Consider the following 17,720-nt stretch of genomic DNA (forward strand, 5'->3'; position numbering starts at 1 on the left):
TTAAAGGTTAAAGTTTACTCTATCTCGATTTGCTTGATCAACCTGAAAGGTCAGGTGAGGTTTTGTCCATCTGAAATCCAATTCAAATGAAATAATTAAAACTAGTTTTAAAGAAAAACCGACCCGATCCTATCCACCTTATGTCAAGTTTTTTAAATGAAAGATGGTGACCAAAGTTGGAAAGAAAGAAAGGAATGGGAATTATGGAAAAATGGTTAAAATGCGTACAAGTTGGTGTTGACTCCAAAAGTGGAAGGTTCCTCAATCCTCATGGAGACTTTGGGAGAGACTACTAATTCATTGTGATTTAATTTTCTAACTCTTTTTTTCCAAGTCTCCCCTCAATGTATTTATTTTTCTTCTTTTCACAATTCTCCAAGTCCAGCCGAGAAAATTGAATTGTTAACTTCTTTTTATAGCACAAACATTAGACATTCGTTATTTTATTTGAACGGTAACGAAACTAAAAAATATTTACGGTATGTATAATAAAATAAAAAAACATACAACACAATCATTTTTTTTGTAATTTTCATATATGATTTTTCAATTCATATTTTCTTTGCGATTTATTAATCACTGATCATCTTGATGCAATTTATAAACTTTGAGATCAAATAACTAAAGATAGAAGTCTTTCATCCTAAGGTATCACGAGACAATGTATATGTTTGAGATCGAATAAACGCAAAAGTTTTTTCATCCCATGCCATCTTAGTGCCACTAAGATCCGAGATTCAATAACTATTGGAAGAATTCTTTCATCGTGGGACATGGTATGTTGGAGATTGTATATCATATTGCGCACATGTGACAGATTTATCACATGTTAACTCGAATAATTTTGGTATTTTATGTTGTAGATGCTTTTTCCGTTTTCAAAATTGTTATATATAGTGTCTAAGTATTTTTTCCGTTTGTTATATTTTTTAGAAAAATCTTTAAAAAATTATAGATATGTGGGAGACACTTTTTTTTTAGACAAATAAATTTAGGTGAAAATATTATTTCGTTCCTCCTACTAATCTAAGTCTATTTTATTTTAGTACCTAAAATTTTCATTATTAGCATCCGTATTTTTAATATATTTTAAATTAGTTTTTTAAACTATTTTTCCAAAATTAATTGAATAGTAATAATAGAGTTCATCAAACAACAAAAAAATGAAATTATAAAAAAGAATAACAAATTAAACAAACTATTTACAAAATATAACAAAATTTTATATTCTATCACTAATAGATATTGATAGACATTTATATGATTTTATTAATGACGTTGATTGCCCGTGATACATTGGCATAATTCAAAATATTGCTATATGTTGTAAATATTTTATTTTATTTTTTTATATTTACAAACGTTCATAGTTTAGGAAAATTGTCAAAAATAAAACATTTGATAAAATATTTACGGTTTATATAAAAGTAAGTGTAATTAATTTTGTATTTTAGTGATTTTGTTGCATGAAGTGTATATGTTTTATCAATATTTCTATTTTTGAAAAAGCCTTATTTTTATTTATTATTCTTTAAAAAATCAAAAAAGAAAAAAAAATAGTGGGAAGAAAGTGGGAGTGAGTTGGAAGAAAAGTAGGGGAAATTTGTAGAGACACATAAAGTTTAGAGGGAAAATTTTGGAATGATGCCTATAGTTTTTGTAGGCCAAATTTCAAGAAACCTGTTGGAACTAAATTAATCTTAGATGAATTTACATTATTGCATTTGCATGAATAGTTAGAGATACAACGATTAAAGGTATGTTTAATGAAGAATCATATGTATTCGCATTCGTTATTGATGTCTTCTTATTATAAATACGTATAAGTTTCTCATTTGCATACGTGTAAAGTTTACGGTAGATCGTAGTATCTATCTCATTTAGTAAAATAATAAAACGAAAATGATGCCAAGGAATTCATTATATGGCAATTTCAAAAGTAATTCCCAAACATGCAATCATTAATCTAAGAAGCAAGTAAAACAAGGTCCAATGCAAATCCACACTATCTATAAAACAAGAGTTCATAACACGAAGGCATACAAAGTAACATAAAGGGTTGCCATCAGTAAGGTAGAGGAGGAAGGCGTTAAAGCGGATGAGGATCCATCACAAATAGGTGGTGAGGAAGACAATGAATTAGCAGGAGTTGAAGAGCATGCATCGCCATGGGAAGCAGGAGGAGTTCTTGTAGGCGGTGGCTGAGCAGCGTTTGAAGAAGGTGACATTGCATTATCGGTTGGAGGGACTACGGTAACTGTGACGTTGACAGCTAACTTTTGACCTTCAAAACAGTGATTGCCAACGGTACAAATGAAGTAATGCATGCCGGCAGTGTCGAGCTTCAATGTTGTAGGACCTGTAGTGATGACATAATGGGTGGTATTGTGTCCATCGCATACCTCGAACGCCTCTTTTGGTACTTTTTGCACACTGTGCATGTTCGTCCCAAAGTTAAACGCTGCCAAAATAAATAACTAAGAAACTAAAAACTAAAATCAAATCAAATGGACTAGATTTTATTTTCTTGAGTTTAACAACACCATTTGAATCAATGAAGGACCATATATACTGAACTCAAGTAATATATATAGCTAAAAGAACTAAGTTCAACCAATGTTAGTAAGTTCTTCCAACTTCATTTATACTAAACGAGGGAATCCCTAGTTTGACCGTGGATAGGATCAAATGGAGGAATTTTTTTTATAAGGAATGTTCGCAAAAATAGCTAAATAATTTATGATAATAGAGTTAATGTCACTACATTTTGTAAATTGTAAAAGTAGCAAATTTATAAAAAATAAATAGTCCTTCGATAGACATTTGATATGTAACGCCCTAGACCTAGGATTCGGACTAGGATTTAAAATTCGGATCACTGACATTTCTCCACGACCACGATCGGGACAGACGGGTTGCTTAGCCCATTTATTATTACTTTTGGCCCATGGTGCATTTACCCATATTTTGTACACATGTTCAAGAAGAAAGCCCAAATTCCAGTATTTGGCTTTTTGACACCATCTCCAAAATAGGTTATCTTCAACTTCAAGGTTCGACTTCTCGAGCAGCCGAATCCTTCTTCTTCTTGCTTTCCTTTTCTTACTTTTCTTTTGGAATACTTCTTCTTCTTCTTCACTTTGTTTTTTCTCTTTAATTACTTCTTCTTGCTTGCTTCTTTCTTTTTTTTTTTTTTTTTCTAATAGTTCTTCGAGTTTCAAATCTCGTTCCTGAGGAGATCTGTTTCCCCGATGGAAATCCCCTCCACCGTCCCCGCTTCAAATGGGGAGGGCGTGGGCGAGGATGGGGGTAAATAACCCTCACGGAGACAGGACGGGAGCACTCCCTCGCCCCGCCCTCTCCTCTTGCCAACCCCATGATTGAACATTCGATTTGAAAATTGTTAAAGCATCTACATTATGACTTTAATGACATAAATGTGTAATTTTCTCTTCTTTTTTTTTTTTTTTTCTGAGAAAAACATAAATCTGTATCTTAGACCTCTTTCAAATTGCGATCAATAACTCCGAAGACTAAAAATTGAAATTAAAGGAGAGAAGATTGATATATACTTAGATAATCGCCAATAGCGAAGTTGAATTTAGAAGCCCACTCGGAATAGAAAGCAGCGCCGTTCATCGGAACCGTCCAACCGGTGGAGTCTCCGACAACACGAACCGTCTGAGCGGTGGCTTGGTGAACAAAAACCACCGCAATTAAACCCAAAACTAAACCAATAATTCCTCCACCCATTTTTTCTAATAAATAAAAACCAAATTTTGTTGAAAGAAAGATGGTATATACATTTATAAGGGTTAATGGGTGGGAAAGGAGGGTTGAGCCGACACCAATATCTGTGAATTAATTCTTGACTACATCCAACTTTGTGTTAAAATTCTAACCAAAAAAAGATATATTATATAACCTGATTGTGATGTATCCTACCCTTTTTGACTTGACATTTCCAATTCTTTCGTGTCTTCGTCTCTCAATAAATATATATATATAAATCAAAGTTCACACTTACTGATATATTAAAATTTTGTGTCAAACTAAATAGAACAAATATAACGATCAACAGCCCCATCTTTACTTATAAATAAATATATGAAAAAGGAGAAAAGAGTGTGTCATGTACAATACATTCCTCATTTAGAACAACAAGTTCATAACAATGGCGGACAAAGTGACATAAATAGTTGCCATCACTGCAGTGGAGGAGGAAGGTGCTGGAGCTGCAGGAGTTTCACCGCTTTTAGGTACGGACGAGGACGGAGAATTTGCAGTTGTCGATGGCTCCTCAGAAGTGCTTGGGGAAGGTGACACTGCACCACCAGGGGTGGTAGAGGAGGATGAGACGGTGACAGCTAACTTTTGACCTCCCAAACAGTGTTTACCAACGGTACAAATGAAGTAGTGCACGCCAGCAGTGTCCAGTTTCACAGTCGCAGGGCCGGTCGTGAGGGCACTGCCGATGGCTTTATCAGAGTTGCATGCTTCGAAGGATTCTTTTGGTACTTGAAGTACATCATGTGCTCCGGTCAGGAACTTAAATGCTGTAAAAAATAAACATAACTTTAAAACTTAGGAGGTGTTTAAAGCACACTATTAGTTACATAGAATATGGGATTATGATAGTTTCTGTTGTAACGTAGAATAAATGTACACGAGAAAGAGAGAAAGAGATGTAACAAATAAAGATTTAACATATTAATTAATATTCCAGTTCAAAGTGGGCAATATTCTACCACTTGATTTTGCTGTAATAAAGTAATGGATATTTCAACCTCAGCAAATTTATAATCCAAGGAATTAAGCAGATAACTTAATTAAGGACATGTATATATGTTCGTACGTACTACAGATTGATGTACCTAGCTAGCTACAAAATCATGCATGTCTGCTATGAATTTAGCTTAATTAATTTCCACATTCTTACAAAGAGAATCGCCAACAGCAAAAGTGTTTTTATCAGCCCATTCAGAATAGAAAGTCTCGGTCGATGGAATCGTCCAACCCGTGGTTTCACCTACGACGTGCACCTTCTGGGCAGCGGCATGGTGAACAAAAACAACAGCAATGAAACCCAAAACAAAACCAACTCGTCCGGCCATTATTTGTCGTCTAAATTTCTTTTTCTTCTCTCCTTTTTCAATAATTTGGGGATGTTGTGTTTGTAAAATGAGAATGGGATGTAAATTTATAGTGATGACAGAATGTTGGGGAATGTAAAATTAGAATAATTGGTGGCCATAGAAACTAGAAAGGCCGCAAAAAGAGCTGATTAAATGGTCAAAGTTAAAAGAGAGGTTTTGTTTTTTTCAAGGGTAATTAAGTTGGTTTTAATTTCACTTCCAACTCATAAACTTTGGAGGAGAGATTTGGTTTTATTTGATGGAGAATTTTGAAAAGTAAAAATAGAGTTATATCTTTGTAGAAATGGAATTAATTAATTTAAATAATTGTTTCAAATATGTTTCAAATTATATTGATAAATCATAAAGCTTGTAAATTGTAATTATAGTGTAAATAACAGTTGACAGTAAATTGTAATTAATCTATTGATGAACATGTTTTATGTTCAATTTTTCAATAATTATTATTTTCTAACCTTATATAATTTTTAATACATGACATAGTATATATTTTAGTTTTAAGAAAATGAATTGAGTTTAATACATAAATGTTTTTATCTTTATCCAAGGGATTTTTCTTATACATGGAGAAAAATAACTTCTAAAAATTAGGCTCATTTCCTATGTTTTTATTTACTTCACTGAAAATGAGAAAAAAATACGAGATCAATCCATAAAATGTGAAAATAATAAATTTGACAAAATATTCTCGATAAACACTTATATTTTGCTACAACTTATAGATATTTTAATATTTGAAAATGTACTTCATATTGATACATTATTGATATACACTTGATTTGATACACTTCCTACATTTATTAAATATGTTAGTGTTAAATTGTAAACATGAGCTGCTATTTCATTTATTTGATATAACTTTTTGCTTTTAAGATAAAGAAAAAAAAGAGAAATTGAAACTATATGAAAATAATTTACAACAAATTCTATAGGTAAGTAAATAATTTAATTTATTTTGCTATTTTAAAAATATATGAAAACATAATTAAAAGAAAATTGTTTACCAACTTTTGAATAAACGAACACAAAATTGGTAAATATTTTTGAGAAACATTGTGTGCTAAATTCAATATGTATATCACAAATCGAATTCACCTTAAAGAAAATTAAGTAGTAAGTAGGAGGGTCAAACAAAATCTTAGTAAAGAAATATTTGTTAGAAGATGGTAGAATATGAAATTTCCCTCACCCATCATCTTAAATTTTGGATATTGTTTTAAGGAGAGGTTGGATTTAATCTCCAAACTCCAAATTTTTTGTCATATTAAATAACGATTACCATCATTCTGGAAAATTCTTGTAATTGGTTTGTCATCATTAACTGCTATATGATCATCAACTAATTTTTCTTCTTTTACATTTTGATCACATTTTTCCAAATAGCTTAACAACTATTAGTATTAAATATTTGGCTATCAATCTCAATGTATTAGTTTAAAGTTGTGGGTTTAGTTGAAAAGGGATTATGAGTTCATTCAACCTTAAAAGTGGGAGAGGGAGAACAAAACCTTCCAAAATTTTCGAAATGTATTAAAAAGAAAAAAGAAAAGAAAAGGAAAGAAAGATTGGGAAAAAATACAGAACCGAAGGAATCTGATCACAGTCTGTCATTCTCAACAAACTTTCGAAAACAAACTAAATAGAAGAAATTATCAACAGCCCCACCTTCATTTATAAATAAATATGAAAAAGGAAAAACAAAGGTGCCATGTAAAATCCTCATTTAGAACAACAAGTTCATAACAATGGCGGACAAAGTGACATAAATAGTGGCCATCACTGCAGTAGAGGAAGAAGGTGCTGGAGCTTTAGCAGATTCAGCGTCTTTGGGTACTGATGAGGACGGTGAATCTGCAGAAGATTCACTGCTGTTAGGCGCTGACGAGGACGGAGAATTTGCAGGAGACTCATCGCCCTCAGGCACTGACGAGGACGGAGAATCTGCAGGAGCTAGAGTTTTCGATGGCTCCTCAGTAGAGTTTGAAGGAGGAGAAGCTGCATCACCAGGAGTGGCGGAGCCGCCCACGGTGACGGATAACTTTTGACCTCCTAAACAGTGTTTACCAACGGAACAAATGAAGTAATGCTCGCCAGCGGTGTCGAGTTTCACGGTTGCAGGGCCGGTCGTGAGGGGACTGCCGATACCTTTATCGGTGCTGCATGCTTCGAAGGATTCTTTCGATACTTTAAGTACATCATGTGATCCAGTCGGGAATTTAAATGCTATAGAAAACAAAACGTAAAAGTTTAGAACTTAGAGAATGCTTGTAGCACACCCAGTTAGTTTTTATAATAATGTGTTTAGGTGCATATCACCATTAAGTTAATTTTCAAAATCCTTACAGAGAGAATCGCCAACAGCAAAAGTGTTTTTTTCAGCCCATCCTGAGTAGAAAGTAGTATCTGGTGGGATCGTCCAACCGGTAGCGTCACCGACGACGTGCACCTTCTGGGCGGCAGCATGGTGAACAAAAACAAGAGCAATGAAACTCAAAACAAAACCAATTCCTCCAGCCATTATTACTTTTTTTTGTTGTCTAAATTTTATTTTTCTCCTTTTTCACAAAATGGGGCAGATGTCGTTGTGTTTGAGAAATGAAAACTGTGGAATGTAAATTTATAGAGAGTTAAGGTAATTAAAGTTTTGGGTATTGAAGAACAGAAACTTGGGTGGCCATTAGAAGGGCCGCAAAAAAAGCCGATCTAATGGTCAAAGTTTGTATAAACTCTATAAGTAGAAATAATTAGTTCCAAATGATAAGCTTTGGAAGAGATCAGACTAAACGAACCAATTATGGAGGGCCACTCAAATTAAAATTTGAGAGTCTTTGGTTTAAAGTTTATTGGATTTTCGTGAATAATAGATGTCTCTAAAGATAACAATATCTAAAAATAGTAGATGTGTTTATGTAAGATGAAGTGTTTAGTTCTTCATATCAGCCCCAGCACTGCGTAGGGCGTTCTTCCAAACCCAACAACCACCCATTGTTTCCTTTAGTTTCGTATTCGTTTCCCTTTCTTGCTCTTTGTACTAACTTGCATTTGTTTAATGAAAATGGAATCCAAATTACGAGTGAATAAATAAGTTTAAATTTTGTCATTCATCTTGTCAATCCAATTGTTGTATGAACTTCAAGCTATTGAAATCAAAGAAATGTAAAAAAAATCCAACAATTATCCAAACTGAAATGAAAAATCTAATTAAAAGAAATTGAAAATCCTAGAACAATTAAAAAGAAATAAACAATATATATATCCAATCCAATTTTATCATACTTTAAATTTTGTGTGCCATCGCACATAGTTTTGGTTTCTGTGATTTCCAAATCTTCATTGTCTGTTTACTTTTAAAATCTATAATTATTAAGAAAACTATGAGTATAAGTGAGAAATTAGTAATGAAAAGAAAATGGGTTATTTAATTTAAATTAGACAATCGCGGTTAAAGTTATCTAATTCCCCATTTATTGACTAATTCTCTCCTCCATTGAATGCAATCTACATTGGATTCAACTCCGACAGAAACAACTTTATATGACTTTAGTATATATGTTTACGGTAGTACAATGCTAGTACGTATATAAAATATCGGTTGACTCAAAAGTTTAAAATACAATTTGAGATGAAAATAATGATAGGAAAAAGATATAATAATTTAATCTGTCTTTATTTTTTAGAATTTTGCTCAATCATACAAAGTGTTAGCCAGTTTTTGGAGGCATCCATGGGACATAGATCATTTTGTAATTTAACCATTGTAGATTTTAGTTTTACATTTTTATTTATAAGATATGAGATTTAAGTTGTGAGTACAATATGGTCAACATGAATGATTGAATGATTTTATTAAATTTGATGTTATCTCAAACAAATATATATATATATAGACATTGATAGACACATCACATAAATACATAAATTGAATAGAAAAATAATAATGAAGATAAAGTTAAAGATTATCCTTACAATAATGTACGCGGCAAATAGATCTTTTATTCTTCTTTCTTTTAGACCAAACTTTTAATGAAGAAAAATTGTGTGGCTCACCTAAACTCACAACTCCAATAATATAAATTTGGAAAAGGAAAGGAAGAAAGATAATATCAAAATGGAGGAAATTAAAAACAATGTGAATTTATTTATATAAGTAATGTATAAAAATAATGAAATGACAAAGTAGAACATGAAGAACACAAATAATTATAACAACAAAAAGGAAAAGGAAAACATGATTTATCTAACAAAACGTATTAATTAGAAGAAGCTAAGAGCAAGGCCAAAGACTGTGGCGGAGACAGCGGCGGCGATGGTGTTAGCAGAGGACTTGGGTTGTCCGGCACCGGTACCAAAGGGTGAACCGCCAGCGGTTGGTCCGGAGGTTGGAGGGGTTGAAACGGATGTAACAGGACCAGTGGATCTGGTCGCCACTACATTGATGGCTAATTTTTGGCCCAGTTGACAATCTTGATTCTCAGTACTAATGTAGTAATGTTCGCCGGGAGTAGTTAGAACAACTGTTGCAGGCCCAGATTCAATGGTCTCTCCGATCTCGTTGTCATCGCTACAGATGTCGAAGGATGCTTTCGGTACTCTCTCAACGTCGTGTACTTCGGTTGTGAAGTTGAACACTGAAATAATTAAACACAACCTTAGTCTAGTCGTCTCCAACTTTAATTTTAACACTAAAATATAATATTACGTACTACAACCTACGCTTACAATCAAATAATACATTTTCTATTGTATGTTGAATCATCTGTTGTTTTCAAGATATTACCAAAATGTAATGTCACTCTTAACACAAATATAATATATCTTGAATTTTATATTTTATTATGAATTAAGTAAGAACAGAGAATCACTCACCAATAGAATCACCGACGGCGAATGTCTTGCCGGTAGTCCAGTTGACGTAGAAAGCGGCGCCGCCTGGTGGAGTGGTCCAGCCTACGGAGTCTCCGACGATATGGGTCACGGGGGCAGGGCGTGGGGTAGATGGTGGAGGATTTGAAGAAGGTGGAGCCATTGTTCCGGGGGCGGCTGTGACATTGATCGCTAACTTCTGACCTTGCTGGCAGTGCCCATCCTCATTGCTTATGAAGTAATACTCGCCGGGAGTTAACAGCGGGATGGTTGCTGGCCCGTGGTCGATATCCTCACCGATCTCACCGTCATCGTTACATAAATCGAACGATTGTTTCGATACTCTGACTACATCATCGTCGGGGGTTGCGAAATTGAACACTGCAGAAACAAAATCACTATCAATTCTCAATTCTCAATTCTCAATTCTCAATTTAATGTTTTACAAGTGTGAATTCATTATTCTTACCTAGACTATCGCCAGCAAGGAAGCTTTTTCCGGCAGCCCAGTTGGAGTAGAACACGGCGCCGCCCTTAGGAATCCCCCACCCAGCGGTGTCACCGACAACATGGGTCACCGGAGCTCGTTTTGGGGCTGGGGTTTGTGGAGGAACGTTGGAAGAGGGCGGCGACCGAGGTCCAGGGGCGGCAGTGACATTAATGGCTAATTTTTGACCTTGTTGGCAGTGCCTATCCTCAGAGCTGATGAAAAAGTACTCGCCCGGAGTTAATAAAGAAATGGTTGCCGGCCCTGTTTCAATGGAGTCTCCAATTTCATTGTCGTCACTGCACATATCAAACCCCATTTTCGTAACTCTCGCCACTTCATCCTTATCCGTCGTGAAATTGAAAACTACAACAACAACAACAACAACAAAATCACTAATTTGATTAGTTCTTCCAAAAAAAAAAAAAAAAAAAAAACGGAGGAGTTTGGAAGAGTTCGTAGAAACAGAGCATTCAAAAATGGATTTAATTACTCACCGAGAGAATCACCGACATAGAAAATTTTATCGGCAGCCCAGGTTTTATAGAAAACCTCGCCGTTTGCAGGTACTGTCCAGCCAACGGAGTCACCGACGGTATAAACAGTCTGAGCGGCGGAGTATTGAAGAAATAAAAAGAGTGCAAAAGGTAGAACAAAAGCGAATCTAGCGGCCATGTTTTCTTGTTTATGTGTAAGCGGAAATGAGTGATGAAATGTTGAGAAGAAATTGTGTTTGTATTTATAATGAAATGAATTGAAAAGTAAAAGAGAAGAAGATAAGGGATGATTTCATATCAGTGTACGGTGTGGTCAGGAAGACAACGAGAAGCTACGGCCGCCAATGTGGCAACGCCGGTCAAACTTCGGATATTTACTTTGAAGAAAAAGAAAAGGTGAGAGAGGTTTAGAATGATCAACGTTTGATGGCTGCCAAATGAAAGAAAGGAAAAAAACAAAAAAGAAAAGTAGAAAGATTTTTAAAGCATAGAAATTAGGATTTAAGATGTGGATTTAGTCTTGTCTATATTAATTTTATTTGACAATGAAGTCACATGGAAGACTTGTTTGTGGAGAGAGTTAAAGTATGACCTTTTCAATTACTTTTAACATCTGCTTTCATTTACTCTTTCAAAGGGTAGGTTCTTTTCTTTTTTTAGCTCTAAAATACACTACAATTAAGAGTGGATTATTGGAATGTGGAAAGTGTTTTTAAGCCCTAAGAGACACGTCAAGATGTGGTTTATTTTAATAGTATGAAGTTACGTATCTTGTTTTTCTCATTTTTGTTCACATCTATAATAACTAAATTGTTGATGAGAAAGCACATTTATCATAACACATCTTATTGTCAATTAAGAAAGAAAAGGACAGCAATGACTAATGTTTTCATGAAACGTAGTAATAAAATGAACCAACTTTATTGAATAGTTTTATGGGTTCATCATCAAGTTTCTTCACCTTAGCTTCCAAGAAATTTCTCATGTAGACTTCCCTATTTTCCCACTTAAAAGTTTTGATTTTCTTCTACAACTTTCCCCATTTTTTCTTTCTTTGGAACTATGTTGTTCTTAGACTTCCCATGTTCAAATCCTTGAAATTTTGGCTGTTTTAGATGACTACAAGTTTCAAACCTCATCAAACAAACTTTCACTTAACAACTCTAGACTTGATGTTTTTAGATACCGTACACGTTAAATATATAATATAATATTTTATAAATTGTTTTTCAACCAATCCACCGTTTTCTTGGTCTTAATAGCATAAAATTGTTCACTTTGAACTTAGGTTATTTTTACTTATTTAAATTTTTTTAGATTTTTTAGGATAATTAGTGGCAGAGAGATTTGAACCACAAACTTCTTGGTTACTAACGCATTCATATATCAATTGAACTATGCTTGATTTGACATTTGCAATTCATTGTGATATAAAAAGTATAGCTCGATTAAATACAATTGTTGGTGAACTAACATTTTCCAACGGTAACAAATGTCGGTCATGTTAAGTTAACACCTGTATGATTTTTGTTAAATTTAAATTTGATATCGATCTATGTATAAATGGTCATATATCTATATTAATAGGATAAAATCAATAATAGATGCCTATGATACTAATATTAATCTAGATATGGATTATATTGATATACATTTTTTTGTCGTTTTGAATCAGGTAGTACCATCTTTTATTGTCTGTATGAGGTAAATATCACAGATAACAAATGATATTGATAGTAATAGTGATCTAAATATGAAGAAGGCAAATGAACATATAGAAAACAATAAAACTGGTTTTTAATCATAGCTAGAGTGCATTTAACAATCATACATGTTTCAATTCATTACTAGTGTGGAAAACATAGATGAAAACCTAATTCTCTTTTGTGAGACCCATCACGATTGACACATGATTTGGATACATTATGATTCGACCAAATTTCGTTACACCTATGCAAACATGGCTTTAAATCCAAACATGATTTCTAATAGAATCCAGCTAAAAAAAACTCAAGGTCTTTTTGACCTGCCATTGTAAAGCAAAATAAAGGAACATACAAGGAGTTCAAACTCAAACAAAAAGAAAAGGACAAAGGAAAAATAAAATCTAACAACCTCCAAATACCCCACAAGTCACAACAGGGTAAAGCATGTCAACAGATATTCCCTTTTATCCCGAAGGAGGACCAGAAACATAATTTCCATCAGTAGCTATACGCCAACAAGCTTCAACAATTTCATATATTGATAAAGATATTGTTCTTAATCTTGTATAAAACCGAACCTGAAGCATCATCGACGTATAGATCATAATACTTGAAATGAGTTCATATTACAATCCTATAATATACAGCTGACTGTGGTCCTGAAAGAAAAATCAACCAAGCAGCCACCATGCTAGGGGTCCATTCAAGGAATCCACTAACTTGTAATACCAAGTCAGCAGCAGCTATCCCCATCTTGTCCAAGTAAATGTTTGGCATAAAGGGCAAGGCTACAAAACTTCAAACATTGAGAAATCAAGCGAGGCAGAGTAATGGAAACTTCTTCTACTTCATTTATTATAATCCAGTGATACAAATGCCTGACGTCAGAGATGGTAAATTTAACCTACTTATGACATAAAGGAAATACAAGAACTACAGGTGATCAAGTTTCACTAACAACAACAGTCAGTTGGCTTGGGTTCTACCAGCCAAAAAGAAAACAAAAAAAAAAAAAAAAGGAAAACTACATCTCATCTACCATCAGAATAGTTAACTTTTTTTTTCCAACCAAGTCTAGCCTTAACAACATTAAAATTACAGTCATTGCAGCAATTTCAAAGTTACAAAAGGAGAACCAGCCAACTTACAAAAGGGTGGTGGCAAGTCCATTTGGCTGTGCAAGTTGTGATGACGACCGGGGAAGTGGGGGAGGGGGTATTGGAGAAATATAACTTATTTTACTTACTGATTGCAGTCACCTCGCTCAAGTTTTTGTTCCCTCTGTTCTCACCCTGCATGTGATGTTTTCCATCGTGCTTTTGTGTGTCTTCATTTTCCGTGATTGTTCCCTCAGATGCTGGTGGTCTTTCGGTTCCACTGCAATTCCCTTGTTCAGCAACCCCATTTTCCTTACTAGTACCAAGAGTTGGCTTTTCCTGTTTCATACAGCACGAATCAATAGGTTTCTCTGCTTCAGTTTCTGGCCCATTTTCTTCTTTGTCTTGACCAACCTCCAAAGTCACTTTTTCACCAGCTGTGACAACCTCTTGATTTGGAACATTCTCACGACTTTGATCTTCTCCTTTTTTGCCATCCTCGGTATCTAACTGGCCGTTCTTGGTTTCGGTGGCATCTTTCTGTTCAGTTTCTTTTGATTCTACATCTTCCTTATTGGCCTCTTCATCCTTGGTAGTTTCAATTTCTCTGTCTTTTGTTTCATCTACTTTTTTAGGCTCTTCATCCTTGGAAGTTTCAGTTTCTTTTTCTTCTTTCTCATCTTCATTTTTAGGCTCTTCACCCTTGGCAGTTTCAAGTTCTTTTTGTGTTGTTTCATCTTCTTTGTTAGGTTCTTCATCCTTGGAGTTCTCATTATCTTTTTCAATTTCAGTATTGTCCTTCTCAGACATTTCAGCATCTTTAATTTCACTTTCCTTTTCACCCTCGGATTTCTCTGTTTCATTCTGTTCCTTCTTTTTTGAACCTGGAGATTTTCTTGCTCGTTTCTTTGGGGGCTCTTCCTGTGGGGGAGTTGCCTTGGCCTTCTCACTAATCCTAGTAGATCTCCTGGGTGTCTCACCTGTACTCCAATCAAAATCCGATACTGCAACATCTCCAGGGTGCGATTTTAAGTACTGCTCGAGCTGTTTTCTGTTACTGATCTCCTCACCAGTAGGTGCTATAAATACGATATCATTCTTCCTTGGTGCACCTCCCTTCTTTGGTGAAAACTGGAATAGAATAAAACATGATATGTCACAATTATCATCTTAAAAGCCAAAGAATAAAAGCGTAAAGAAGGTGGAAAAAAAAGACACATCTAATCCTTTTATATTGAAAATACTGGAGAAACAAACGTATTGTAAGAAAGGTTTTAAAAGACAGGGCATGGTTGGTTTTTGTATATCATTCAAAGATTATTAGTTCAAAACAGTATCTGGGATATAACCGCATAATAAGTGCTATGAAAAACTATGAAAGAAAACAAAAAATCATTTTAGAATATGGACCTCATGCTATGATTCATCTACTGGCTAAAGCTTAAGTTTGAAACTATCAATTCCTCATCTTCATTCTTTATTTCATAATCAGACTTCTTTCTCGATGTACACCAGAACCTTGTACCTGAAATCACGGCTTGAAACATGATTGTCATCACTCCTCCCCTAGGACGCAAAGGATAGACAGAGAACCAAAGATACGGACAGAAAACACTCCAATGCATCTTGGGAGTATTATACCAAAGTAGTTAGTTACAAACTCAAGGTTACAGAATTTTGTACACAATTTGCCTCCTTCTCCTGGTCCTAACTAGCTCTGCCAATCTCTTAATGTGAGGTTACATACACATGCTCCATTTAATGGCCATTTCTAAACAAAATGCATTTCATTGGGAAACTAGAAAATCATTCAGACTCAAAAAACATGACCCTCGTCAAGTTCTTTAAACAGTAAGTTACTTTAGATATAGAATAATAGATTAAAAGAGACAGGGAGGGATGTTTTTGGCAAATACCAGCTGGTGAAAGAAACAACCCTTATTCTCAGCCAAAGGAACATAGTTTTTAGGTCAAAGGAGAAAAACACCCAAATACTTAATTTCCCTTCTCATCTGTTAAAATAGCTCCTTAGTTTCTAGGCTAATACTGGAGTTTCTGAGTTTATTATTAGATTGTTATTACACATTTGTCAATCCATTAAGTTAGTTTTTGTTTTTGGTTGTAGAAATTTAGCTTATCGTACTTCCTCCTATAAAATGTTTTGTTTTGACATCTACCTTCAAAGGATACTTGTAAAATCCAAGACAAATTTTGAAAAATCCAAAAAATAAAAATAAAAAATAACAACGATTGTCTTTGTTTTTTGAATTTGGGTGACAATTCAGATGTTTCTTTAAAAACAAGATTTCTGAAAAGAAAACTGAAAATTTAAACCATGTTCGTTTTTTAGTTTTTCATTTTCGAATATTAAGCACATAAACACTCCTCTCACTTTCACTTTACTAATGTTTTTAAAAATGTTAAAAACTAAAAAAGAAAAAGTAGTTTTTAAAAACTTGTTTTGTTTTCTAAATTTGCCAGAAATTATTGTACTAAATAGAGATGCAAACCATATTAAAATTTTGAGAGAATAAAATCAATTTATCAAAAACCAAAAATAAAAAACGAAATAAATACCAAACGGGGATGTAATTGTTTTGGGCATTAGGTTTCTGTCTTTAAAGGATTATACCCTATAAACTGATGTACAGGGAAGTCACTAATTTTATAGTGAGAAAGCTTTCTTATCATCTAAATTGCTCTAAAACTTGTCAAGCTATCAAAATAGCAGAGTAGTTCCTCAAACCATAAAAAGTATCAGAAAGGCATAAACTATCACCACAAGAATTTCTCAGCTAAATACTTCCTAAATAATAAAAGCCTTAATTAAAAAAAAGAAAACCCTTCAAAGGCAAAGGGGGATTACATTAACAAACCCTAGAACTAAAACTCAGCAACAACCACACCCCAGAGTAAAATTAACCAGAAAAAAAGGTGATACAATGGGGAAAAACATAGAATCAAGCAAAAATCAGAGACACCCAGAAACAGAATCAAGCAAAAAAAAAAAACAAAAACAAAAGGGAAACAAGTGACAAGAATCAGAAAGCTTTTTTTTAAAAAAAAAAAAAGAATAGAATAGAAAGTGAGGAAACCAGTTTCTTCCAAGAAGGTGGAGCTGGAAGCTGAAAAGAAACTTCATCTTTAGATCCTTCAAGTGGGTTTTCCTTGTTTTGCAGAGCCACTTCGTTTTCCATGTTTTTTTTCAGTTTGTGAAGAGAGAGTAGTAGAGTGGTCGAAGAAACCGTTCGTGTTCCAATATGCTTTGCCTTGGAGAGTCAAAATGCTTCTATTGACTCTCTTTATATCTAGAGAGAGAGAGAGAGAGAGAGAGAGAGATTTCAGTTTTTATTCTTGTAGTTTGGATTAAGACGCATTTAGATAAATGAAAGAGGTATAGAAAGTTGAGGAAGTTTTAGTCATTCATGGGGCTGAGCTCCACCAACGAGTGATCCCTACCGGTCCCTAAATATGCTCTCATTCTATCTTCCCAATATGTCTATACAATCTATTTTGGGAAATTCTCATTATTTTTTGTTTTCTTTCTTAGTTTCTTTTAAATAAAAAGTATTAGTTACTATATTTTAATTTCTTAAAAATTTAAAAACATTCCCTTTAGAAAAATAAATTTAACAAATACTCCTTTTATTACTAAGTTTGTTTCCACCTTTGTTCGAGTGGTTTCTAAAATAATATTATTTTTTTAAAGGAGAATTGTATTCTATCGATAATAAACCTTTGATTTATGACCGACTATCAAGCCATATATAAATTATTGTTTTAAAAAATGGTTACTAAACATTGCCTTATATTTTAAAATATTTATAAACTATAATAAAATTTTGAATTCTATCGATAATAAAAACTTATAACATTCTATCATTGTCTATCAATATCACTGTTAGAAGTATATC

The 17,720-nt window shown here is 33.8% G+C and overlaps 5 protein-coding genes across 5 annotated transcripts; all 5 read right to left on the reverse strand.

The window, feature by feature from the left end:
* Positions 1 to 1,892: 1,892 nt before the first annotated feature.
* LOC105436196 (cucumber peeling cupredoxin-like) lies at positions 1,893 to 3,869 on the reverse strand. The gene is made up of 2 exons (XM_011661222.2): positions 3,573 to 3,869; positions 1,893 to 2,461 (listed from the first exon to the last, which is right to left on the reverse strand). The coding sequence occupies exons 1-2, from the start codon at positions 3,751 to 3,753 to the stop codon at positions 2,025 to 2,027; spliced, it is 618 nt and encodes a 205-aa protein (XP_011659524.1). The 5' UTR covers positions 3,754 to 3,869; the 3' UTR covers positions 1,893 to 2,024.
* A 201-nt stretch (positions 3,870 to 4,070) lies between these two features.
* On the reverse strand, positions 4,071 to 5,167 carry LOC116405214 (cucumber peeling cupredoxin-like). Its single transcript, XM_031889136.1, has 2 exons — positions 4,940 to 5,167; positions 4,071 to 4,556 (listed from the first exon to the last, which is right to left on the reverse strand). Exons 1-2 carry the CDS (start codon positions 5,112 to 5,114, stop codon positions 4,153 to 4,155), a joined length of 579 nt encoding a protein of 192 aa, XP_031744996.1. The 5' UTR covers positions 5,115 to 5,167; the 3' UTR covers positions 4,071 to 4,152.
* A 1,498-nt stretch (positions 5,168 to 6,665) lies between these two features.
* Positions 6,666 to 7,893, reverse strand: LOC101223161 (cucumber peeling cupredoxin-like). Its single transcript, XM_031888559.1, has 2 exons — positions 7,500 to 7,893; positions 6,666 to 7,379 (listed from the first exon to the last, which is right to left on the reverse strand). The coding sequence occupies exons 1-2, from the start codon at positions 7,672 to 7,674 to the stop codon at positions 6,880 to 6,882; spliced, it is 675 nt and encodes a 224-aa protein (XP_031744419.1). The 5' UTR covers positions 7,675 to 7,893; the 3' UTR covers positions 6,666 to 6,879.
* A 1,372-nt stretch (positions 7,894 to 9,265) lies between these two features.
* Positions 9,266 to 11,396, reverse strand: LOC101207314 (early nodulin-like protein 2). Its single transcript, XM_004135802.3, has 4 exons — positions 11,004 to 11,396; positions 10,489 to 10,872; positions 10,023 to 10,400; positions 9,266 to 9,784 (listed from the first exon to the last, which is right to left on the reverse strand). Exons 1-4 carry the CDS (start codon positions 11,179 to 11,181, stop codon positions 9,411 to 9,413), a joined length of 1,314 nt encoding a protein of 437 aa, XP_004135850.1. The 5' UTR covers positions 11,182 to 11,396; the 3' UTR covers positions 9,266 to 9,410.
* A 2,141-nt stretch (positions 11,397 to 13,537) lies between these two features.
* Positions 13,538 to 17,183, reverse strand: LOC101207071 (methyl-CpG-binding domain-containing protein 11). Its single transcript, XM_004135801.3, has 2 exons — positions 16,902 to 17,183; positions 13,538 to 14,937 (listed from the first exon to the last, which is right to left on the reverse strand). The coding sequence occupies exons 1-2, from the start codon at positions 17,001 to 17,003 to the stop codon at positions 13,948 to 13,950; spliced, it is 1,092 nt and encodes a 363-aa protein (XP_004135849.1). The 5' UTR covers positions 17,004 to 17,183; the 3' UTR covers positions 13,538 to 13,947.
* Positions 17,184 to 17,720: the final 537 nt, after the last annotated feature.

This window comes from Cucumis sativus, chromosome 7 (genome assembly GCF_000004075.3).
Source record: "Cucumis sativus cultivar 9930 chromosome 7, Cucumber_9930_V3, whole genome shotgun sequence".
In the NCBI taxonomy this organism is placed as follows: Eukaryota; Viridiplantae; Streptophyta; class Magnoliopsida; order Cucurbitales; family Cucurbitaceae; genus Cucumis; species Cucumis sativus.